Source organism: Aphelocoma coerulescens, chromosome 3 (genome assembly GCF_041296385.1).
Source record: "Aphelocoma coerulescens isolate FSJ_1873_10779 chromosome 3, UR_Acoe_1.0, whole genome shotgun sequence".
In the NCBI taxonomy this organism is placed as follows: domain Eukaryota; kingdom Metazoa; phylum Chordata; class Aves; order Passeriformes; family Corvidae; genus Aphelocoma; species Aphelocoma coerulescens.
This window is the reverse complement of record NC_091016.1, coordinates 95,472,114-95,497,771: the sequence shown is the minus strand read 5'-3', so window position 1 is coordinate 95,497,771 and position 25,658 is coordinate 95,472,114. Positions and strand designations below refer to the sequence as shown.

Sequence of the window (25,658 nt, the reverse complement as noted above, 5' to 3'; positions counted from 1 at the left end):
CTTGTATCGTGAAACTGAAGGTTAAGAAAGGTGGATTACTTGTATGAAAATCATGTTTTGAATTTTTGGCACTTATAATTTGATTTTTTGGGGTTTGATGGTATCAAATAACAATGACACAAGATCAAGCAATAGTAGTAGGTTGTACAAAAGGAGATTCTGCAAGTCATCCCCTCATCTGAAAGTACTTGTTCTGATGCTGTCTCCTTTTCCTGTTTTCCCAACCTTCTTAAGGAAACACTGTCTACTTCAAATGGCTTAGGTTTGTCTTCTCATCTCTCCTTAGTCAGAACTAGCCCAGCTGAATAACTGATTTCTTGATCACAGTGAAGTTTAAAGGACAGGTTTTAAAACTTCTTGAAAGATTATCCATGCTTTGCTGCCAAGTGGGCCGTCTGCCCAGCTTGGAAGAACAGTCAGCTCACCTTTAGTTACTGCAGTAGTAGTATAACCACAAGAAAATGTAATATGGCCTTTAAAAGGATGTAATCTGTATAACTGGAGACAAATTCAGCACTGCTAGCTCTCTATAGGCAACTAATAATCTTTATGTATAAAATAGTTTTTACTTTTACATAGCTTTTCTGAATTCTTTAGTTTCTCCCTAAACATTTTCTGTTTTCTTCTTTCTGTTCTTTTGTACAGTTCTTATCAAAAGTTCCTCTTATTTCTCTTATTATTAAGTTGGTGTTTCTGTGTTCCCGATACTTTTTTCTGCTAGCTCTGTAATATTGCTAGAGTTGGTTCTTTACTGTCTTTTCATTCTAAACCCTTTGCCTCAGTGCCTTATGGGCCTACAATGAGTTTCTGATAAACTGTATTTTTTTCTAAAATGGCAGGGAACATAAGCTTAGCTGTCTAGAATTGACTGGTGTGGGACTGTATCACAGGATTACAGTACACTGTAAAGAAAGCAAAACTTGTTTCACACTGAATTTGTCTTGGTGTGATCTGGTTCTAGGAAGCCTATGCTATAATACTGCTTCTTGACTATGCATAAAATGTATGTATATATATAGCATCTTATAAAGATTATTGTGAGTTATAACTATTCTGAAATGGAGATGTCTTTATTAAATTCTTACGATTTTATCAAAATTGAACTAACATAGCAAGTGTCAGTTTTTGGTTTCCTGATTCCTCTCCTTTCAGGCACATGGTATTTTTATATGTTAGAAAATACAACAGTTGAGCTCTTTGCCATAAGTTATCTTTGCCATAAGTGGAACAATTGCTTTAATTTTTGGACAGGAGTCCTAATTCTAAAAAGCAACGGGATAATATTTAATACAACATAAATAATCTATTACTGTTGTAACATCGATTGATCCAGTTTTGATACTTAGTTGAAACAGTTCTCATTTGGAAGTTGCTTTTTAAATTAGATTCTCACTAAGATAAACTATACTTTTTTTTTTATTCCTGGCTGTAAATTATGGTTTCATCAGTGAATGATGTAAATATTTTTTCCTGACTTCAGAAAATGGAAAATCCTGATGAACTGGCAGAACTTATAAATATGAATCTTGCTCAGCTTTGCTCACTTCTGATGGCACTCTGGGGGCAGTTTCTGGAGGTCATTACCTTACAAGAGGAGGTGACAGCTTTGCTAGCAAAAGAGCATCACACATTAAGAGTAAGTATTGACCCGGGCACCTTCATACGCTCACTGGGACACATTGTTATGGAAATGTGTATCAAAATGAGACTCCAGATGATCATTTTTCTATTTTTATTTGGGAAAGCTGGTTGAAATTGTAATGGGAGCTGTTGCATTTCATTTGTTATCTTGTGTATAATGTATTATGTTGTTGGAATATAATGCATAAAACATATTATTTATGTTTATGACCCAAGTAATTCACTGTTTGTTTGAGTAAGAAATGCAGTTCAGAAGGCAGATTGCAGTCTGTGGAATAAGATATGTTTGTGTGCACTGATGTACTTTACTGTGGGAGCCATGTCTAGTGCCCACCCTCTGTTTTACTTCTCTGTTGCGTTTAGGCTGCCTGCTTATGTCATAAACAAAGTGTATTTCCTTCCAAATTAAGACTGTCTAACATAAATTTTTGAAAAGTCTCTTACGTGGGATTTTATAAAAGAAGAGATGTATGTGAAATGATCTGGCATGTGAGTATGTGTGTGTATGTACTAAGACATCTGTAGTGCTGTGGGTCTGTCTATGGGTGTGTGCAATTCCTGTGGGCTCTCTGCAAGCAGAACCACAGCAGTGTTGTTCCCGTAGTGAAATATATTCGGGTATGAACTAAAGCATTACTCTTACTTGATAAATCACATTGTTTAGTGAGGAAATCATGGTTGTGGAAATAGCCTGTTCTGGAGAATAAATGGCATCTTTCAGAAAGAATGCAAGGGTTATTTGTTTGATGTCCTAGCCATAAGAAAGGGATCATTTTATTGTCTGTCTCTGAATCTTAGATTTCTGTGGTTTTTGTATAAATTCTGGAATCCCTCAAGTCAAATGGTGGAAAGTACGAAGCAAAAATACCATTTCATTTAACGTGCATTTGCATTCAGCTGCTGGTATGTTAGTGTTTGTACAAATTTATATTTAATAAAACCAAAGGAAGAATTAATACATTAATTTTTACTGCTCCAGAAAAGACATTGCTAATGATTACGTGTTTATCTTTTTAAATGTGGTTCTTTTAAAACCTGTGATGTAAGTCATCCTCCTTAGCTCATAAATGCCTTAATTATTGAGTTTTACTGCAATTATTTTATGGAGTATAAGTCAAAGTATTTAATTATACTATGGGAATTGAGCTGTTGCACATATTTTAAAGTATTTCTGTGATGCTTTCTAGTTTCAAAAAAATTCGAATAGCAGTTTCCTTCCTCCCTATTAAAAAAAAAAAGTATAATTTCATTTCATGTCTGCATGACCTGTGTCCTTTTGAGTTGCTGTTACACTCACTCCTTTTGTTATCTGTCCCTGTATTTTATGGATACTCTATAATCTTTCAAAGACTCGAGAGGAGATGCAAGGCATGGGTAATCCTAAAATTACATTTTTATTTAGGACCTGATGGCAAAAAGCAAGCAGGCTGACTCTGTAAGAATTGCATAATACAGCATCGAGAAGGGATTTTTACCTGAGCCAACTTAGACAGAACCTGCAATGTGATATTACTTAATTTTTAAATGGACACTTGTTTCCTGCACTCCAAGATGGGATGAGTTTTTGTGAATATTTTGCAAATACATGTAATTAAAACATATGTAAGAAACCATTGCTCCACTGGGCTTCCCATGTGGCAGTAGAGCAGGAAGTCACAATCCATAAATTCGGTAAACCTTTAAATGAAAAAGAGATACTAAAATTGAGCCTTGTGTTTTCTAAGAGTGTGTTCAGTTGGTTTTCAATCTTGTTTTGCAGTGCTTAGTATAATAAATTTTAACTTTTATTAATGAAATATCTTGAGAATTTGTGTTCAGAAGGATTGTATAAACATACTTCGGGAAATCTGCAATGATGATCATGTTCCACTGGAGCCATTATCTGCACACACCAAGTGATGCAGGCTTTCTGGTTACTGGATTTAGTTGAGATTTAAAAGATGATCTGCTAATTCTCCTGTTTGGAGACTATATGTTGACATTTAGAGTCATGGAATTGTTAAGGTTAGAAAAGATCTTTAAGGTCATCAAGTCCAACTATCAACCCAGCACCACCACGTTCACCACTAAACCATATCCCCAAGTGCCATATCCAAATATATTTTGAACGCTTCCGCAGATGGCGATTCCACCGCTTCCCTGGGCAGTCTGTTCCAATGCTTTACAACTCCTTCTGTGGAAAAAAAAATCCTAATATCCAACCTAGACCTCCCTTGGCACAACTTAAGGCTGTTTCGTCTTGTCCTTTCACCTGGAACATGGCAGAAGAGACCAAGCCCCACTTGGCTACAGCCTCCTTTTGGGTAGTTGTAGAGAGCGATGAAGTCTCCCCTGAGCCTCCTTTTCTCCAGGCTAAAAATGACCCACTAATTCTCCTCTTAAGAGGCTTACCTGTCCTTTCTGGAATAAGAAACCTTTTTATTCCATTATTTTGGAAATGGATACTTTGATGTGTTTGCTACTGGATGCTAAATCTCATTTTATCTTTTCTTCTTGCAATATTTCCAGACTATACCTTCCACAGGAAATTTCTCCCTGGGAAAGTTTATTAATGAACCCTTTTAGGGAGTGATTAATCTGACTGGTTAAGATACTTGTGTTAAAATACTCCCTAGAAATGCCTGCCATCTGTATTTGGTCAAATGACTTTACCATCTTTGTGTAGATGCTTATAAAACAGGTATTTCTGCTGAAGTGTTAAGTATTGAAATTATTATTTTAATAATTTTACTTATGTTTACTTAAGTGTTTCAATATTTAACTATTTTCAAATACTTGGAAAAGCACTACGTTAAAAGGTGAGGAAGACTTTAGGTAAACTGGAACATCCATCAACTACTTTATCATACTGATAAGGTTTACAACTGTATTTTATTGAAAAAAATGCTCAGAGTATGTTATTTTATATTACAAAGTATTTGAACGCTAAACTAGTTCATCTCTTTGTTCTGTAGTGACATCTTCTGGTAGGTCTGAATATATTCTTCCAATATTATTTCTTCCAGTTTGATAGGTCCTAAAATAGGAAAGCTGAACACTAAGACTGCTATTCATAAATATGCAGACACACAACATGTATTCCACAGCAGTTTTTATATACAGTTCTTCTGTTTACATTGGGAGGACCATAAAAATCATGCTTTTGAGAAGCCTGTAGGGATTAGGAGTAGCAGCTGCAATTTCCCTGCAAAGTCCTTGTGGAGTCGACCCAAGCCAGTAGCGCCTGCGTCACTAGCACAGCTGGCAGTCATTCTGGTTCTGCAGAGCCTGTTTAATCGTGTCCTAGCAAGTGCCTCAGTCCTTCAGTAAGTTAAATACTGATTAAACATAATAAACTACTGTTGATTGGGGTTCTTTTCTCTCATTAATAAAGACTTATGTGCTTTTGGAGTTTGCTTTCAACTAGTTTTATACTGTTGCTATTCTACTTGGAGCTGTCTGGAGTTGGTAATGAGATTTTCTTCAAAAGCGTGGAATTATTTAAACAATTACAAATGGGATTTATTGCAAATGAAAAAATGCCTTCCTCTTCTGTTTGTGAGAGAGTGCAGTATTCTAAAAATCTAGTCACTATATAACTCCAGTTACTTTATGTGGTGAAGTGCTCACATCTAAACTCAAAACTACCTTGCTTGCTTCCTAGGAAACAGCTGTGTGCCCTTTTCTTGACATATACCACAGACATCTACTAATTTGGCAGTGTTCCTGTAACTATTACCTGATTGATTAGGATCTTCAATTAATTTTTAAATTGCTTAATTTAAAACGATAATGTCCATTCTTCATGATCAGTTGTTCTAAAATCTAGTTTTTAAGCAGTGAAATTATCTGTTAAGTCTATTGTATAACAGTCCCCCTTTTCTGAGGTAAAGGTTGGGGATTAGCTCTGACAAAATCATGTGTTTGCAAGGTAGATGTCTGTGTAGAAAAGCCAGCTGGGAAAATGCAACAAATTACTTGGAAACATCAGTTCTAGTCCCACGTGTATGCATAAACTCCTAACAACAAATTCTGAAAGAAAGCAAATTGAGTTCTGGCAAGAGTGGAAGTTGCATTTACAAGAAAATGTTGAATTTAGTGTTTTCTTTTTACTTCAAAGCATTTTCCATGAGTATTCAGAGATGATGTTATGACTCAGATTGATTTCATGTAATACAGTAAAATAAATTCTGGGAGGTTGGGACAGAACTTTCAGTTTCTAGTGCAGGTTAGAGATTGGGGTAAAATGTTTGTGGTTTGGGATTGGGTTTTTTCTTAAGCACCTTGAAACAATTTTTTCCCCAGTTCTTCTTGTATTAAGAAAACAAAAAAGTGTAGAAGCTACAGAGCAGAAAGTTAATCCAAGTAGTACTCTCTAAAAGTATACTGGGCAGTGTATCAGGAGGGAAAAGGAATTCCCTTGCAAGTGCTTATCTCTGAATAAAATTAATACAGTCCTGAAACTCTGATGTTTGCCAGTTCATGCACAAGATTCTCGTAGAGCCGTGTTTGTGCTCAGGGTGGGCACAGATGCTGGCTGCAGCTCTGAGTGAAAGAGCTGAGGGAACTGAGCTAGGTCTTCACACTTGTTGCCAGTTTCGCGCTGCAAACTTGCACAGTCTGTTCAGAAGGTTCCATAATTTAAGAGGAAGATCCAGAGTGTATTGAAGAAATAAAGGCGTAGGAGGCCAGGAAGTGCTTGGTAAACAAAGTATTGATTCAGTAGACTGACATATGTAATTCTCTAAGTGGGATAGAAATTTTGTTTTAATTGATACAAACAAATTAATGTTAACAAACAAGCTGTTGCCATCAACCATTGCACAGCACATTCTCTTTGATTTGCTTTTTTTGGATGCAGGTAATTTGGCAGTTGCAAAAATAAATTGCATGTTGATTGAATTAATAATTATATATAATGTTGAAATTTGAGAAATTTCACAGTACAAAACCTTTGGGTTTCTAGATATTGCACCTTCAATACATTGATTATGTTTTCATTTGTAGTAAATTGTTGTGTAATTCACATTCTCTATTTTAGCATGTATTTGATGGTAGAATATTGATGGTTTAACACATTTGATGGTAAAAAAAAAAAATGCTCCCCTATGGTATTAAATAGCACTTCAGTATCGTATTGTTTATTGACCTCAGGCATACAATTAAGTCTTGAATACAGTGCTTATAATTAATGTACATTCTGTTACTGTCCTCATCATTTCCAGCTGAAATCCTTGCAAACAAAAGATTCTTTTGCACAATATTTTACTGTAGGCTAGAGAGTACTTATGGAAGGTTTGAAAGACTCCTATATTTTGTGACTGCAGAATATCTAATGGGTTTCTGCTTCTGTAGGTAATACTCAGGCTCATTCAGAAGTGCAATTCAGCAGTCATTTCCTTTCTTCTCATTGACATTTCCAATAATATTTTTGTGTGTTATTGTTTCAAGTGAGCCTGATTTGGATGATTGATTTATTGGAAATCAAATTTTCAGCAGGCAGTGGAATCTAATATAATTCCCAGTTATCCAGAGCACAAATTAAAACTGTTTCGGTCACTAGTCTTGTCTGTGGCACCCATCCAGAAGGAACATTTTTTAAAAAATAACTGTCTGTATTATACATACAAACGATACATTGATGCATGGGAATGCTGGTGGATTTTTAAAAATTATTTGTAATGTAAAATAAGTTCTACCTTCATTTGGATCTTGCAGGTGCGCAGATTTGCTGAAGCATTCTTTTGCTTTGAGCATCCTAGGCAAGCTGCTCTTGCCTTTCAAGAACTACAGTGAGTAACCTTTGGAATTCCACAGTATATAGCATGTTGTACTGTTACTCTAGTTTATGTTGTGTTGAAATGGCATTGCAAAAATACATAAGAAATTCAAGAGAAACTTCTGTTCTCAATATAGATTTAAATTACTGAAAGTTATATAAGAAGTTATTAAATAATCAAGCTATTAATAGCTAATTAGTAGAAAAGCTTCTACTAAAATTAATTAAACTGTTGGTGATTTCTGTTAATGTAAAAATAAATAGTTCTGGTTTTTTTATGGAGGACTGCTTCCTTTTTTCAGTGCTCAGAGTCATCTACAGATGTGTGCAGCTATCAAAAACACTTCCTTCTGCAGTTCTCTTCCACCCCTCCCTATTGAATGCAGTGAATTAGATGGAGATATGAACTCCTTGCCTATTATCTTTGAAGATCGGTATTTAGATACAATTACTGAAGGTAAGCAGACCTCACAGTAAGTTTCCTTTTTGAAGAAATGAGCAAAAATTATGTAAAACTTGAGTATTTTTCTATCAATTTCTTGCTGCCTTTAAAGGACGACATTTATTTGATAGGATATGGGGTTTTAGCTTGAGTTTTGAGGATGTGTAAAATTCTATAATTGCTAGTGTGTTATAGCATCACTTATCCGCATAATCTTATTGTAAATATCCTTTCTCTTTTCTCCCCCGCCCCTCTTTTTTTCTGTGAAAGATTTGGATGTACCCTGGTTGGTAGCTCAGAGTCTTCCAAGGACAGAGTCCAATAAACAAGATAAATTTGAAGCTGAAGAAGGTTTCGTTGCTGGTTTTACTAGCCCAGAACTGAAAATAAGACCTGCAGGTGTCTCCATCTTTTGTCATTCAGAATCTGAAAAGATGCTAACAAAAACTTTGAAAGGGAAAAATGAAGATACAAATAAATCCAAAGCTAAGGTTGTTAAGCTCATAAAAACAATAAAAGCTGAAAACACAAAAAAAGTCATAAAACAGAACCCAAAGGACTCTGTGGTGTTAGTAGGATACAAATGTTTGATAAGTGAAGCACTGGAAAATGCCTGTAAAAGATTGGAAGGCGAGCCTTCATACAATGTTAATGAAGGGCTGGACCCTAGAGTAGTTGGATTTCCTTGGGATACAAAGGCCTGCACCAGGCAAATAACTCGCAGAGACCTTCCGTATTTGGCATTTGACGAAACGGCTGTCAGGATTGAAGGTGACCAACCAGGTCCAAGTAGTCCTGTGCACTGTGAAAATGAGGCTATTTTTGATAGACTGACTATCTCCCAGACAGGTTCTGGAACTATTCAAGCAGATAGTGCTTTACAACACAGAGGTACACTTGAAGGTTGTCATGGAGGTCAACCATCTTCCTCAGGAGTCAGGACAGTTGAGGTCAAACCAAGTAATAAGAATCTTTATGAAGAGGAGAAAGGAGTGGCTCACACTGGATCATGGGCCGAGTTTCCACAAGATGGAGTGCAGGAAGAAAATTTGCTGACACCCAGTATTCAGCCTTCAGAATCTGGAAATAAATTGAGTTTGGGAGAACAGGAATCTATGCTTGAAAAGGAAGAGGTCCATGAGAGAAACTGTCAGCATACCAGTGACATCTTGACAAAAATGAAAAGTAATCCTCCTGCTCTTTCAACAAAAGAAAGTCAACTCTCTGCAAGTGGAGACATAACTAAATTACCAGATGTTAGTGTGACGTATGCCTCTTCTAGGTTTTCAGATTCAGGTGTAGAAAGTGAACCAAGTTCTTTTGCAACTCATCCCAACCCTGATCATGTTTCTGAAAATGTTCATGGGCAAAGTGCATACAATGGTGAGAGAGTGTTTCCTCAGCCTCTACTAAAACCAGACTGTGCAATAAAAAACACAATAGAAAGCCATTGTACTGAGAGTACAAGTGCTGTAAGTGAAATACAGTCATCCCTGACATCCATAAATTCACTGCCTTCAGATGATGATGAGCTGTCACCTGATGAGAATTCAAAGATATCTGTTGTACCTGAATGTCAGCTAAGTGACAGCAAAACAGTATTGGATCTAGGAGCAATTAACTTGCCAAAATGTGATGACAGTAAAACATCAAACACCAGTTTGCAGCAACAGCCTGTTGTATTTTCAGGGCACCTGGATAACAAAACTCTGTCTATACATTCCTCGCTCTCAGGAAAAAAAGATCTGTTACACTTGGTTGCTTCAGATGAGGATACACCGACTGATGTGAAAAGTTACAGCCCAGAAATAGGCCCTGGCACAACCTGCAAGGACTCTCAGGACCTTGAAAGGCATTCTAGAGATACAGAAGAAACAGTTGAGTTGTGTTTGGAAACATCTTGTATGGGTGAGCCATCTGCTGTTTCAGGTTCTTCATCTGTAAATGCAGTGTACGAGGTTAAAAAAACAAACAAAGGAATACATAATGAGGCTTTAGAACTAAAGGGCACAACTGAAGAACTGTCAGTAGCTAAAAGTGAAACTGGTACAGATAATCCTTCTCCAACTGGTAGTGCTGACATGGTAAAGCAAGGACTTGTTGAAAACTACTTTGGCTCTCAAAGCAGCACAGATATTTCAGATATTTTACCTATGGACAACAGCAATCCTGTTAGCCCTCAAAAGGAAGCATATGAAAAACAAATTATTTGTTCTTCCCAACAAGATGAGGAAGAAGAGGAGGATCAAGAAATGATTGAAAATGGGTATTATGAAGAAACAGATTATAATATATTAGATGGAGCTTGCAGTGCTGACCAGGATCATGGCTTAGCAGAAGAGAGAGCCCCGAGATCTGAAATGATTGACAGTGGACACCTGCAAGACATAATAACTGTGCCCCCTGTCTGTACTCCTGGTTGTCTGTCATTCCCTTCTTCTCTGAGAGACTCTCCCTGCAATGTTACCTCTTCTTCAAAGAATAAATCTGATGCAATTACACAACAGCCAGGCAGCACATCCTACAGCTCAGCTTCACCTGTTTCCTGGTATGAAAGCTCCCCAAAACCTCAGATGTTAGCGTAAGTGATTGTTTTAAAATGAACTTTTTACTTTTAGAAATGATGTTAATATAGTAGAGAAGAGGAGAACAAGCATAGTTGGGCTGTAGAATTCCCCAGAGCTGTGGCTTGTGGATTCTGCATGCCCAAGTAACAGCATGTTCTAGATATTGAGATAAAAAGTGTCTTAGCACTGAACTACTTTTATCAGTTATCTTGTAATTTCATGTGGTTTGAGAAACAAGCAAAACAGGAGCTTTCTTTGTTATTTTTAAAGAATAAGCATTCAGCTGAAGAATGATGTTGTAAAGGCTACTGAGCATAAAAATGGTATTTTATGAAATGGAAATGTTAAAATAGCAAGCTTGGGAAAATATGCTTTGACTTTAAAAACATAAACCGAAAACCATTGTGTCACTGGTTGTCCATCTGATTAGTTAAGTGAAGCAAATGTGTCATGCAAGCTACAGTAATCTTATTTTTAAATCTTAACTTCAGGTATCAAAAATGTAACACCTCGGAGATCACAGTGCTCTAAATTACACTGCAGTTTGGATACCAGGAAAGCCAAATTTAGAGGAACATCAGGGATCCCAGATTGTATCTCTTCTTGCTGTAAACATCGGAGTTTCCCTGATAACCCCCTGCTGCTAAATGAACATGTGAAGCAGCAGCTTATGTGTTGTGTTGGAAGTAAAATGTTGCTGTGAGAGAGAAGTAAATTTAAGGGTAGAAACAATGCTGAGCTGGCGGAAGAGATAAAAAATCAGATAGTTTGTGAAAAGTAGCTGAGAACAGGAAGAAGGATTGAGCAGTCAGATGGAGGAAAACAGGTTAGAAGTGGCCAAAAAAGTAGCTTCTGAAATACTGTATGGTGGGTACTGGTGTGGAATGGGAGAGATGAAGAGCAAAGACTACTCAGGCTGTTCTGTAACAATAAAAGTGAACTTGGAATAAAATCAGGGACTTGGCCGTGGGAAAAGCAGAGTCTCCTGGAACATGAGATAATTGTGAATCCACACAGTATGATCTGCTCCATAAAGAACCACCCTTGGTATGTTCAGGAAACATGCCTTGAGTACAAACTCAAGTAGCTTCTGTTGCAGAGTGATAAGAGCAGCTGCCAGCAGAGGTTTCTGTTCAGGCTGACTTCATTGAGGCCTGCTCCTGCCAGTTAGTGAGGAATGAGCTAAAGATAAAGCTGGGAAAACAGAGAACAAAAGGTAGAATGGGAGGGAAGCAGTGAGCAGGCAGAAGAGGATGGGGTACAGCATGGCACTGTAAGACATCATGTGGAACAGATGGATTAAGGAAGCATAAGAAAGCATAAAGCTTTATCTGCTGCAGGGAAACTGATATGCAATTAGGAAGGTCATACACAAAAACTAAGGGAAGTGGAAGAAAGGGAGGAACGCAAGGAGCTCCTAGCATGTGAGGATCTCAGCTATTAAAAACCTTATAGTGCATGCCTTCATAGAATATATAATCAGAAGTCTGGATCTGGCTGTTTCAGAAGCAAGTATCAGTTATTCAGCCTACCACAGGAACCCTATGGTGAGATACTACAGCACTGCCTCCAGCTCTCTGCTGACCTAAGAAATGGGTTTGGCAAGAATTATCAAAAGTCAGTGAAAATCTTAAACTTGACTTCCAATTGGTTTAATTTCTATAATTTTGTTATTGCATGGAAACAAAGCTGTTGCTTGCTCAAGACCACAATGAACCCAGAATCTTCAGTGGTTTCAGAAATACTTGAGAGTTTTTAAAGGTGGTTAAAGGAGAGAAGAGAGTAGAGCTTGAGATACGGTTTTAGTTACAGAGGAAAAGGGGCTGTAGGGAATCTGCAGTAAAAATATTTTGAGGAATTGGCTTATTTTGTGAAAGTAGTAATTTGATAAATATATTTTTGTTCATATTAATTACGTAGAATACAAAGCAAAATTACAGTAGAAAACTATCCTGGAAGACCCCACATTTATCTAGCAATAGTAAATGTATAATAAGTATTTTTTTGTTCCAGTTTCCTACAGGCTAAAGAAGAATTGAGGCAACTTAAACTTCCTGGATTTATGTATAGTGATGTTTTCAAACTGGCTTCTTCAATGCCTTATTTCAGTACGGAAGACGATGAGTGTTCAGACAAAGGAGTACACCTCATAGTCTGTGTCCATGGCCTAGATGGTATGCTGGGAAATGTGATACTGTACAAGATAGCAGTTCAGATTACCTGTGAGATTTAGCTTTGGTCATTCGAACTCTGCTGAACACCTGAAATAGGTTCACTGGAGGGAAATGGGAATCTGACATTGGACTGCTACATTTGACAACATGTTCCATAAAATCTTTTAAATTAAGAAGACTTCTTAAAGAAAACTTCCCTGCACATAAATCTGTTTAATGCCATAGTTCACATCAGGTGCATCTTTAAGTTTTTTATGTCATAGAGGAATTTGTCTGTGTTGTGGTAATAGAATAGAGTTACTGACAAAGCTGTTTGCTTTAGAATCGCTGTGTTGTCAAGGAAAATCAAATAATGTGTATCTTGTTAGGAAAAAGAAATAGTACATGTAAAACACAGTCAGGTGTTTGTTTATAAGTTTTTAAAAGGTTAAGTCACTGAATCACAGAGGGGTTGAGGGTGAAAAGAATCACTGAATATTGTCTTGTTCAACTTTCCTGTTCAGAGCAGGGTCACCTACAGCAAGTTGCCCAGGATGCAGTCCAGTTGGGTTTTTGAATATTTCCAAGGACAAAGATTCTGCTGTGGTAGAAGTGAGAAAATCGCTTGCTAATTGAAAGGGTTGTAAAGTTTAAGTAGCTTGAGTATATTCACCTTTTTAGTTCAAAGCATATATGCATATTAAGAAATAATATCCTATCTAGCTTTTGTGGGTTTTTGAGACACTTCTTAAATTAACAATGTAAAGAAACACAAGAGGGCAGTAGAATAGAGTACTGGACTGCACCAACACTGCACAGGTACCTTTTTCATTTTTCAAATTCCTAAGTTAAAAAAAACAACAGTGTAGTTTTTCTTTCCTCCTTTGGGCAGAAAGCAGCCCGTGTTAAGTACTTTTAAAGATAGGACTTGGAGGTATTCCCTCTTACTAGTGTAGATATTCACATGCTACTCTATGTAGAAGTGGCACAAAAGTTAACTTGACCAAGAAGCCTGTTGTTTAAAAAATACATGTGTTTGAAGCCTTATGAAAGTCCACATAGTTAGAATTTTCTTATGAAATGGCAAGCTTATACAAGCTATTTCCTATAAATGATAGATGTAAATAGAAATCCTGTTCTCTAATTAAGGCAGAAAGGCTACTCTTTCTTCAAAAGTATCCATGACTATTGATGTGGAAAAATCTTCAGGATGCTAGTTAAACTAGCATTTGTTGTTTTGGGTACCAGTCTAAATGTATCTTTATCTGCTGCCAGTTCACTCTGCCTTTTCATTTTATGAAAATACTCCTTCACTAAATTCTTTAAGCGAGCTCTGAGTTCTTTGTCTTTATCAAAATTAGGTTTCCAAGAATGTAATGTTCACAGTGCTATGTATCAGTTGGATGCTAAGACAAAATCAAACACGATTTCCTACATCCTTGCTTTTTTAAAAGTGTTTGCATCAAATGTCATTTTCATAACCATTTTGTCACTTAATTTGACATTGTGGTTTATCTTTCAAAGTCTCACTGAATTTTAATTAGGGCTGAATATCATTAGCTGTGTTTAAATAAAAAGTTCTGCCAGAGATTCATTTCAGTGCTTTTATTGAGTGCTTTTATTGCAAGTTAACTTTGCAGAATCTAACTTGATTGTTATTTTTCTTTTGAAGGTAACAGCGCAGATCTAAGATTAGTGAAGACTTACATTGAGCTAGGGCTGCCTGGAGGAAGAGTTGAGTTTCTTATGTCTGAAAGGAATCAGGTATTTATTTGCCAGCTAAGAATTTTTGTAAAGTTATGAACAGTGTAAACTTTCAGACATATTTATTTAAGGACACTATTTTGTTTACCACATTTTGTATGTTTTTATTGTATTCTCATACATCCTTGATTTGATCTGTGGCTTGTGTCAAAGTAATTACAATATGGTATTGAAGGTAAATATTTTAATGGGCAAAATTTGTTGCTACCATTTTGTTGTGTGTACTGTGTCTCCTAAGTTCTCAGCATAAGCAGTTTGGATTGTGGATAAAATATGCTCAATACTGGTGGTACAAATGGTAATAGTGAAAACTGGTGTAGCAAGAAGGGAGATGTGTTATTTCAGAGGATCTGAGAAATACAAAATACCTGTCTCTCGTTCTTTTGTCAGCATGCTGCAAGATCTACATCATCACACTGAACCAATATCAAATTACCTCTTGTGTTAAACTTTTGTGAATTTTACTATTTTCTGATGAAGTAAACTTGAAAAAGCACAAAAGACCAATTTTTACTTTTTGTGTGTGTGTGTTACTTATTGTATTACATGTACTTCAGAGATGAACAAAGTCTCGTCAATGGCTCAAACAAAAGCTTCATTTAGTGCACTAGCATTTTTCTGGCAGTAGCTGCTGGGATGCTTTGTGGAACAGGCTGGACAGGCACCAAGCCAGGCTTTCTCTTCTCTAGCCCTATAGTTTGTGTCAGTCAGCAGCTGTGAGACTTTCTGATTTGTGGATTCCACTGAGACCACTGAGCCTAATAGCTACTGACAGACTTTTCTCCTTAATGTTGGCTGATTCTTTTTGAATGTTTTTACTTCTGTATCCACAGCATACAGTTGAGGTTAATTCTGCAGTTTGTATGCATTAATAATTCAGTTGCAAACAAGGATACTGAAATAATTTACCTTACAGCTTGTTTTGGAAAAAATATTTAATAATCATTCCTCATTCACTGCTTCAGTTAATCACGTATTTTATAAACAAGTAAAATTTCTTCCTCAGGAGGCAACTGAAGAGACTTAGTCCATTTAATATTTCTTACAATTAGATGTGAGACAGTTTCTGTTCATCCATGATACCTTTCCCTGCCCACTTGAAATTTCTTGTCATTTAAAATCGAATTATGAGAATTAGACAGGGCATTTAAGATGCTTGTGCACTATGGACTAACAAAATGCTATCTTGCTATTTTCTTTCCTTGCTTTCCTAACAGAGCTGATTATATGCTAGATGTATAGATTATTGTTTATTATTTATTATTATAGATATACAGATGTATAGATTATTGTTTTCATATACAATTAGGGCTCGTTTTCCCTTTGTAGCATGTGTTTGCATTTCTTGCCATTTTATCACCCAGGCATGGAGTAGTATAAGATTCTTCTGAAATTCTGGTTGGTTCTAGATTTGACTATCCTGGATATTTAGTTTTATCTAGAAACTGGTATTTCATCTCCTTCCCTTTCCCAGATCATTTACCAATATGTTGAACATTACAGATTTTAGCGCAGATCCATTGGAACTTGTGTTGAAAAGTTTTAGACAGACTTTGCCTATCTCTTTTAATTTCATACTGCTGATCATTAGAGATAATCAGCTATGAGCTGAGCATAAGGCCTTAAGGATTTTGTCTGTTTGTTTGTTTCATTTTGAATAAACAGTATTAATGTAGACTGCTGTTGCAGTAATTGTCTCATCTCTATTTCATGGGCAGTGGGATTTAATTCTGAACAAGCAGTTTGGTCTTCTGTTTCACTACAGATAATCTTAAGTGTAGAGAACAGCTTAGAAATACGGCTGGGTGTGTAGCATTAAGATTTGTTTTGGTGTATTAGAAGAAAGTAGTCTTACAGTAAAATGTGTATCACTTTATTCCATGTTACAAGAAAATGACATGAAAAATTTATAATAACTAGCTGTAGTGTTTGTATTCAGAGTTAATATCGATGATTTTATTTGTGTTCTGTTGATCAAAACACTGGGAAATAAGAATTCAGGCTGAATGCAGAATGTATATTGCTGCATTAGAAAGTACAGTTATTTTTTATTTCCTTTATTTTACAGAATGATACCTTTGCTGATTTTGAATCCATGACAGATCGTCTTTTAGATGAAATTATACAGTATATACAAATTTATAATCCACCCCTTTCAAAAATCAGGTAATATCTGTTCTATACTATTTACAGAAATAAACTTAAAACTAGAACCCTGGGTTGTTCCAAACTGTGATGCTCAGGAGCAGGCCAAAAGAGAGATGGGAAAAAGCAATTTGGGAGGGGGGAGGAGTAGGGGGAAGGAGGACAATGGAGAGAGGGAATTGCCAAATGAAAGAAGACTGAACAATGCTGTAAGCTCATCTGTTGCTGGGTTTGGGGCAGAGGTTAAGCATTACATTTAATGAATTGCTGTCCTGTGCTTCCACAGATCCTACATAATAGGGTTCTGCAGAAAAACAGTATTTTGAGAAAGTTGAAGGAAACTGTAGTAGCACTATGCCAGGGTGAAGTTAGGCTCCTTCTGATTTTATAGTCCCTTCACCAAGTATGACATGGCAGACTGCTTATCTTGTCATTCCTACAGGGCACTTTCATCTTACCTATGACATTGAAGGGCAGCTGTATGATAATGTATTTCATTATTTCCTTATGTTTCCTGAATGTTTCGTCTGCTAAAAAAGCATGTTTTACATCCTACTAGAGGGCTTACCAGAGTGTATGCATTCCTGTTTTCTTTTACATTTACTTCCAGGGAATGCCTGTTGCATTTATTTTCTCAAAGTAGGGTGCACCATTTGGGCAGACTACCTTACCAACTCAGCAGTGTTGCTGGAGTTAGCTCATCAATAGATGACAGGAGCTAATTCAAGCCTGACTTCATTGATTTTTTCAGGCATCCTCAAATTATCCATCCAGAAGGTTTTTTTACTTGCTAGTCACGTGTTTCTGACAAGTTTCGGCATGTACATGTATTTGGTAGGCTTTATTGAGCTGGAGGAAACATCTAAAACATTTAAATATAATCTCACTATTAAACCAAATGTTTCTGGTTTGAGATAGGCAAGATTTGACATACTTAATTTTGTCTAAACTGTTTATTTAAAAATTAAAGAAGCACTATCTGATCATATTTTTGTTTCACAGACTACGTAGTAGCACCCTTGGTATGGGAGAGAAGAGTTCTGTAATCCACCAGCACACACCAGGATCTTCTCTCCCAGGCTGTTGTCTGAAGGCTGTAATGAGCAAACCCACCCACTTATGATTAGTCATCCCTGAGAACTAAACTCTTGTTTGCTTTTGGCTTACTTCTCTCATAAGACTTACAATTTGTAAATATTTTTTCACTTTTATTTGTTACTCATCACTTGAAAGAAAAAGAAAACCTATGAATTTTTATTTTAGTTTCCTTTTTAAGGTGTATACTTGTCTTGGGCCCTACTGAAGCAGAAGTTTTCTTTTCTCAACTTAAGCTTTACTTATGAGAATTTTAAATCTGCCAGCAAATCCTGTAGCTGTTCCCTGGTAGCTACATGAGAGAGCTGTCAGAAAGACATGCTTCTGTGCAAGGCCTTGAAGGGACAACCCAGAAAGTATTGCTGAGAAATCCTCTGCTCAAGCAGCCAATGCTTTCCTGCCTTATTTTTGTTATGCTACTGTAGAAAGCAGACCTTGCAGTTATCTGTAGTCTCCTGAATGATGCTGGTTTCTCCTCATAAAGTCTTCCCATCTCCTAAAGGAAGTGTTCTCTCTACAAGTCCTGCTCCATAACCCAGTCAAAATAGACATCAGTCTCTAGATCCATGATTTTGTATGGCAAAAAAAGCCGACATCCTAAGATTGGTGGATTTTGTCTTGTTTAAGCAGTAGGACATCAGCATCCCAGGGCTTCAGTATAAGGACAATGATGTTCATGGTGGGAATTCCAGCTTCCTTGGCCTTGGGTCTGGATAGATTAGTCTCGTATTTCTGTGTTTCCAGATGGCCCATATGCTCTTTCTTTTGTTTCCCATTTACTCTTTTTTCCCTCCCATTCTATGTTATCTCTAATGCCAGCTTTTTCTCCTGAGTTACACAATTGTGCTCCTGCAGTGACCATTAATAGACCATTGGGGACCTCTCCCATATGATACCTGTACCTGCACTCTTCCACACCACACTTCATTCTGATCATACACAGTCAAGCCACACAGAATAACTACTTGTTATTAATTGAAACTGTAGTGAAACTAAAACAACTTTTTAGACCTGAGTTGTTACTTCACTGGCAGATGATTGTTGTCACAGCTTAAACAAATTAAAATCAGCTCAGGTCAAGACAAGTCCAGAGATGTTTGGAGATTCTGCCCTTTATTTGGATAAATGCAGAGTCTCATGCTCTCAAGTAATGCGGAAATCTGATTTACTGCGCTACATTCCTGTACTGAGAAAAGACACTCCCTGTACCATTAGAATAGTGTCAGCTTCAGGAAGCGTTTTTGGTACCTCCAGAGCTAATATCAGTTATTGCAGCAATTCACTATCCAGCACATTCATTCATCTCTGAACAAAATCTTTGTGCTCACTACAAGCATGCAGCAAGTGTGAGCTGGAAGCTTGATTCAAAACAAATGCAATTTGCCTTATAAAAGAGCTGTTTGGTAAAGAATCATGGGAGGCTTTAGGTTGAGGGGACATCTGGAGGTTATTTGGATCAGTTACCCACTCATACCAATGCCACTATCAAAGGTAATGCGACTTAGAAGTACGTCAGGTTGCTCAGTCATACCCATTCAAGTTCTGAGTATCTGCAAGGATGGAAGCCCTCCCAGGTAACCATGTAGCTAGGGAATAAACCACCTGCTCTTACAGTGTAGTTTCAGAAACTGTTTTGCACATGTCAGGTCTTATGTAATTTCTGATGACTTGTATTGGACTTTGACCTCAGGTGGATTAATCAGCTTGTCATCCTCTTCTCTAAGTAACATTGGCTCATAGAAAAAAAGGAAATTTTTTAATGCTATGTGTATAGTAAAACATCTGTTTGTTGTTTCAGCACATCATTGATTATGAATCTTGATTGATTTTTCTTTCTACCATGAATTTTTATAGTTGGGCTGGGTTTTTGTTTATTGGCACAGAATAATGAGGTTTTGCTGTGTCTGATTTTCTAGTATGATCTGAATTGGTAGACTTGTATCGTAAAGCATGTATAAAAATGATAATTCTGTTAACTTCAGTGTGTTAATGATGCATTCAGAAGATTATAATACTGCCACCTAGTGCTCATTGCTTTTGCAGAGCATCCCGTGAGTAGGATGGATTACATTCCTGTCTTAGACTCTCAAGACTCTATTCGAAGGGTTCTCCTTTTCCTCCACTTTTTGATTTGAGCAAATTGTTAAACCTTTCTCTACTAGAAAACAAATTTAAAGCTTATCATGTGTTCATCTAAGCATCAGAATTGGACCACAACATACTACTGTAACCTCTGTTTTATTTCTGAGTCTTTTCCAGTTAAGTACAAGTGTTTAATCTTTGAGGTACATTCACATAGCTGATTGTGAGCACCCAGTTTTCCTTAAAATGGGTCTTTAGTGTTTCTGAAGTTTTGGTTCAGGTATGCCCTTATTCTTAGGGATGATAGAATTGATAGATGGATTCCTGCATTTTTCACAGAAAATGCCCTTTGTTATGGTACAATATAAGAGTTTTTCACCCCTTTAATGACTTCTAGTAAATACTGTCTGAACTGTAGGAGAACTGTCAAGAGAGTATCTCTGCTAATGTTCAGATCTTCTGTAGAAAACAATGTTTTACTCAAGAGAAGTTACATCATGCAGATCATCTTCAGGATCAACTCACTTTCTGTGGTCATTTACTTGTTCTTAAAGAAATCTGTGGTTTTGTTGTTCTTGTGTGGATTTTATGAAGTACTCCAAGAGAATAGTTTTAAATTTTAGTATTCAAGAAAGCAGCTCAATGTTTCATTTTGCAAATGCACTGCTGTTGTGCTGACACCTCAGAGGATACATAATCTTTCATTTCAAAATTAGTTAGGCAAATATAACAAGCTGAGGCAAAGAATTTCTCATACAAGTAATTTTGAAAATCTATTAGTAAAAGCAACTGAAAAGAATATACATACGTGCTTAAACTGTGTATTAATAATGAACAAAAAGCCTTTTTCTGTCATAGGAATGCATAATTGTTTAGGAGTTCAGGGTGGTTCTGCCATTCTATAACCAAATGTTTGAATTTTTGTAATTTACCTTTAAATTGGTGTTTTCCAAGGCAACAATTCTTGCTTGGGAAGCATTTAAACAGTCAAGTAATCTTTTAGCACTGTATTTTACACAGATGTTACAGGAAACTTTGTTTTAGCTACTTTTGTTGATGACTGTAGTGATACAGAGCAAACAGGAAGGATGATCTTAGAGGTATAATATTGTAGCACATATGTGATCCAGCAATGGTAGTTCTATTATACATAATTTTAGATGGTTTTCTGTTTTCACCATATCCTGAGATTGCATCCATAATGCAGGAAGGCACTTTTTCCTTCTAACTTTATGAGTCTGGCCCCTACCATATACTTTTAAGTCAGTGCCTAGTCTGATGGTGGTCCTTATCTCAGCAGGGATCTGTAAGCATCATAACTATAATTGCTTAATTTTGTAGTGTCTGTTTTTAAGAAATGCTTTGTATAGACTTCCATATGTGACATTAAGCACCTCAGATTAAGTAATATTTATCCTTAGGTGTAAGAAGCTAAAGAGTCGTATCCATCTTTCCCTTAAATTGCTTAACCAGAGAAACACCTAAAAGTAATACTCTCCTGACAGAGACATATTCTTCAATTGCTTGCTCAAGCCGATAATCACTTCTTTTGGTCCAACTGCTAAGCAGATCTGAGATGTTGTTTCTGTTTTTAAATAATTAGTCCAGTTAAGAAATGGTGTTCCCTCTTATTAGGACTACCTTTGGAATCTGCCTTCACTAGATTGTTTCAGAAATGCTTGTACATTTATCATATTGAGTGCCATCACATGCAAAAGTAATGATTTTTTCAGTCATACATGGCTGATAAAATATTTTCTGAGTAGTTGGTGCTACAGGAAATGAGCCCAGAAATAACCTTGGGTTTGGGTGGTAGATGCTGGTGGGAAGGATAGTTTGGTTTTGCTAGCTTTTCAAAAATGCTGTATAAAATATTTCTGGAGAAGTTCAAAACATGTTTGTAATGAGTTTGTGCAGCTCAAGAGACATAGACAAGCTATGCATTCTGTATGGCATAAAATACAGGTTCTGAATGGAAACGTTTTACTGATTTTTTTCCTGTGTGCTTTTAGCATTTCACAACACCAGTTTTCTTTTCCTCCGTTAAAAGAAAAAAAATCCTGCCATAAAATTCTGTGTTATATTGCTTCTTCTTTTTAAACAGCTTTATTGGACACTCACTGGGTAATTTAATAATCCGTTCAGTGCTCACAAGACATCGATTTAAGTATTACCTCAACAAACTTCATACCTTCCTGTCTCTGTCTGGACCACATCTTGGTACCCTCTACAACAGCAGTGCTCTTGTTAATACAGGTGATGTATTCTTTTCAGTAGTGTAAATTTAGGGGAAATATTGTTTTGAAATGCACTTAGCAATTTCATGTGGGGTGCACATTTCTGCATTACTGTAATTATGAGAAACTGCATATTTCACTGTCACAAGAAGAGAGAAAGGTTGTAAAAATAAAGTGTCAATAAAATGATGTGCAAGAGATGATTGGTGTAAGTATTTTCCAGTATGTTTGGTTCAGGTTTTCTGTTACAGCATAAATAAAGTCCAGTTTTAATCTGTTGAGCTCAGTTATAAACTGAATTTGAACATACTTAATCTGCCAAACAATTAGATAAGATGCATTAAAATAATTCTGAACTACTGGTGTCTTTTCTCTCTCAAAAATGCCTTACAACCTGCAGTGTTTTTCTGCAGATGTGCATGGTAAGGGAGGCAAGATTTTCTGAAAAGCCAGTTAGCCACCTGGCTCATTGACTAATAAAGAGAATATAGCACCATAGAAAACATTATACTGTGGTATTCCTGTGAGAAAATTCTGCTTCCTTTTTTCAAGTTACATTTAATGAGTTCGGTTTAGAAATTGGAGAAGTAATGCCTGTTGTTTTTTGAACATCAGAATGTTCTAATATTATATAAATTATCGAAATAGAATGTGTATATTCTGGCTTACTGTATTTACACTTTCTGGAAGTTATTTTTTGTGGGCAGGCATGTACAGTAGTGGAAATAAAGGCCTTCATGCTTCATTGTATAGATAGGAAAGAAAACAAAATTTAAACTGTTTCTGAGCTTGACAATGCTTACATGAAAAGTAAAATTAACATCTGAGAGGCTGTTATGAACTTTACATATTATACTTGTGTTTAATTAGTTTTTATACTTTATTGTGAATCTATACTCATGTTGTACCTAACAATGCAGGACTGTGGTTTATGCAGAAATGGAAGAAGTCTGGTTCTTTATTGCAATTGACATGTCGAGACCATTCAGATCCACGAAAGACATTCTTATATAAACTTAGTAAAAAAGCAGGTAAGCTTTCTTTAATGCTTCCTATCACTTAAAGGCAACTGGGTAAAAATGTGAATCGAAAACCTAAAAAAAAAAAATTATTTTCAAAAAGCTCCTTTTTCAGTTTTAATATTTAAGAGTTACTTTAGTCCTGTATGCTTCAAGTAAACAGTAAACCATTTTTTGATCAGAACTTGAGTGCAGCCACTATACCAATAGTTAAATAGGGGATTTTTTTAATATCTATGAGCCACTGTGTGGCAAGTCAAGTACATTTCATACACATTTAGGATTACCTGTTTCTGTATCTGCCTTTCTTATCTATACTATAAGTGTAAAATTTGACTTTAACGTTTTTGCTAAATAGTCTTTTATTACCTCATTAAGATGGTTAAGGAAAACAAAAACTCATTTTCGAAAAGGAAGGAGAAGTTGTACTTAGCATAATAGCTAAAACCCAGATTAGATTATTCATACTGTATAATTCATACACTTTTCTCCGGGTTTAATATTCTTATTTCAACTGTTGGCCAAGAACGCGTTTTCCAGTGGATAATGTGCCAGCAGGGGGGTAGTTTCCATTAAGCATTATAAAATTATTGAGGATTCATCTGACAGGTGTTTCTGAATGTATGTCAGTCAAGCTGTTGTGGAGCCAGAGATGCTTGTGGTTTTTTGTGAAAAATCCGGGCACACTCCTACATCAAAATATTTCTAGGTTGTCACAGCTGGAATTTTGTTGAGAGCAACGAAGTACAAAGATATGGGCAGAAAAAGACTGGCATATAGCTCTTGAGGTGCTTGAATATAAAATTTACATGACTTGGGAAAAGCAGAAAAAAGTAAGGAGCAAGAAGAAAAATTATAGGTAAGATAGGAATATTGATCAGAAAGTGGTTTTAGAAAAACTTGGATTTTTTTTTTACCCTCCTCTTCAGAATCTACTATCACAAAGTGATTTTGTTGATGATAAGGTAATATTTAAGGCTGAACTGGTATTTGAAGTCTTCTATTTGAAGCTTTGCAGTCTTTTGAAAATAAAGGTTTGAATATAAACAGAAGTTGTGTGAGAAGTTACACACTGGATGCTGAATAAGACTGTGGGACCCCTCTTAAGAGATAATCATATTAATTAATTAGTTGGCTTTAAAAAAATTCATATTGCATGGTTTTATGTGTATGTATCTCGACATGACTAGAGACACTGTCATTTGAGTATTATTGTCTGTTGTAGAAATGTGACATATTTTCTGATGACAGACCTTTATTTGACAGGATTTTTGAAAGACTTGGATAGCATCGTCTCTAGAGTCATCATGTGCATTTCAGGCTTTGTTTCTCATAAATAGTAGAAGGAATATAGCAGTCTTCAGGCTCAGTTTCTGCTTTTTTTTTTTTTCTTACCAAAGAGATGGAAAGAGCTGTATTTTGGGCCACAGCCTCATATACCATCTTGTTTCCAGGTCCTTCAGTGAGTTCGGTGTAAGGGAGAAGAAAGGCTTGGGGAGAAAGGAGAAAGAGATGTGAAAAATTAATAATTTTAGATAAGGAGAAAAGAAAGTAAGTTTTATGCTTCCCTCATAGAGAAGGAAGAAAGTTTTTCTTTGAGGTGTGAGTTAATATATGGTATGTACGCTGTAGCTGTTGGTGCCTTTAACTGTTGGTATCTGTACAAGGCCTGCTTCTGTCCTGTCATCTCTTTCTTCACTCAGTGGGCATCCAGCATTGGCTGTGCTTGACTCTCAGACACAAGGTGAGAGGCATTTGGGATTCCCCAACCCACAATTCCTCTTTCCAGATTCTCGATACAGGGAATTTGTATATTGGTCTCTGTAGGGATTCTAAACATAAGTCTTTCCAGAAGTCACTTAGCCCCAGGGTACATGCAAGAGATTGACAGCACTGTTGAGAAGTATAGCCCTGATTTTGCAACTTCTGTTGATTTTTGTAATCATATAGGAAAATAGGGGTCTAAGATGAAGAAACATCTGTTGCTGCTTAATGTGGTGTCTTGTTTGGACATTGGCCTTCCATCTGGGAAAACCCCTAAGGCAGCAAAAACTAAAATTTGCTGTGGATCCAGCAGGTGGTGTTTTGAGGGTCAAGGTTTCAGCTACATTGTTGTATGGTGGCTTGTGGCTCTAGATTTCAAATTTGCCAAAGAACATACCTGTTAAGCACATCGTCCTGTTGCTTAACCCCGAAATGGATGAAGAATAGGTAAACAGTAAAACTCACTTATCTTATGAAATACCCTATATACCTTCTTTGCTCCTGCTGAAGATTTCAATCAAACATTTTTCTCAAAAGGAAAGATTCCTGATAATTACATCTAAAATATGATACTCAGAAGAGGCTGTTCTAAGGCAAACTATTTTCTTAAAGTGCTTCATTGTGTTTGGCCTAAAGCAGGTGGGCAGCACCAGAAATCTGCTGCAGCTTTCTAAAGAAAATTTAACAACTAAATGTCTTTAAGGACCGTAACTGTCATTATTGGGGCTTCCTACCTTTGCATCATTCTACTATTAGCGTGCTTGTCCAAGAAGTAGGAAGTCTGGGTTTAGTTATAAAGGTTTAATTATACTTCAGGTGTTATGTTGGGTGGATCCTGCGCCTCTGCTCAAGCTGGTTAAACCTTACAGTGAGGCAGTGCCTAATAGAGGCACCTGCATTAGGTGGGCTGTATCATGTATGTGTCGGTGCTAGGCGTGAATTCTAATGCAGCTGTTGTCTGAAAAATCACCATCCATCTTTAGGTTTCTTT

The 25,658-nt window shown here is 36.5% G+C and overlaps 1 protein-coding gene across 4 annotated transcripts in view; it reads left to right on the top strand.

Annotated features, from left to right (window-relative positions):
* FAM135A (family with sequence similarity 135 member A) overlaps positions 1-25,658 on the top strand; it is an 81,209-nt gene that overhangs the window by 52,880 nt on the left and 2,671 nt on the right. For all 4 annotated transcript variants that reach the window (XM_069011346.1, XM_069011345.1, XM_069011347.1 and 1 more), the window contains 9 exons: positions 1,481-1,636; positions 7,339-7,412; positions 7,702-7,856; positions 8,112-10,422; positions 12,422-12,582; positions 14,234-14,325; positions 16,394-16,491; positions 21,752-21,903; positions 22,805-22,915. In XM_069011346.1, coding sequence (XP_068867447.1) covers positions 1,481-1,636; positions 7,339-7,412; positions 7,702-7,856; positions 8,112-10,422; positions 12,422-12,582; positions 14,234-14,325; positions 16,394-16,491; positions 21,752-21,903; positions 22,805-22,915 — 3,310 coding nt within the window. The remainder of the gene's footprint in view (positions 1-1,480; positions 1,637-7,338; positions 7,413-7,701; positions 7,857-8,111; positions 10,423-12,421; positions 12,583-14,233; positions 14,326-16,393; positions 16,492-21,751; positions 21,904-22,804; positions 22,916-25,658) is intronic.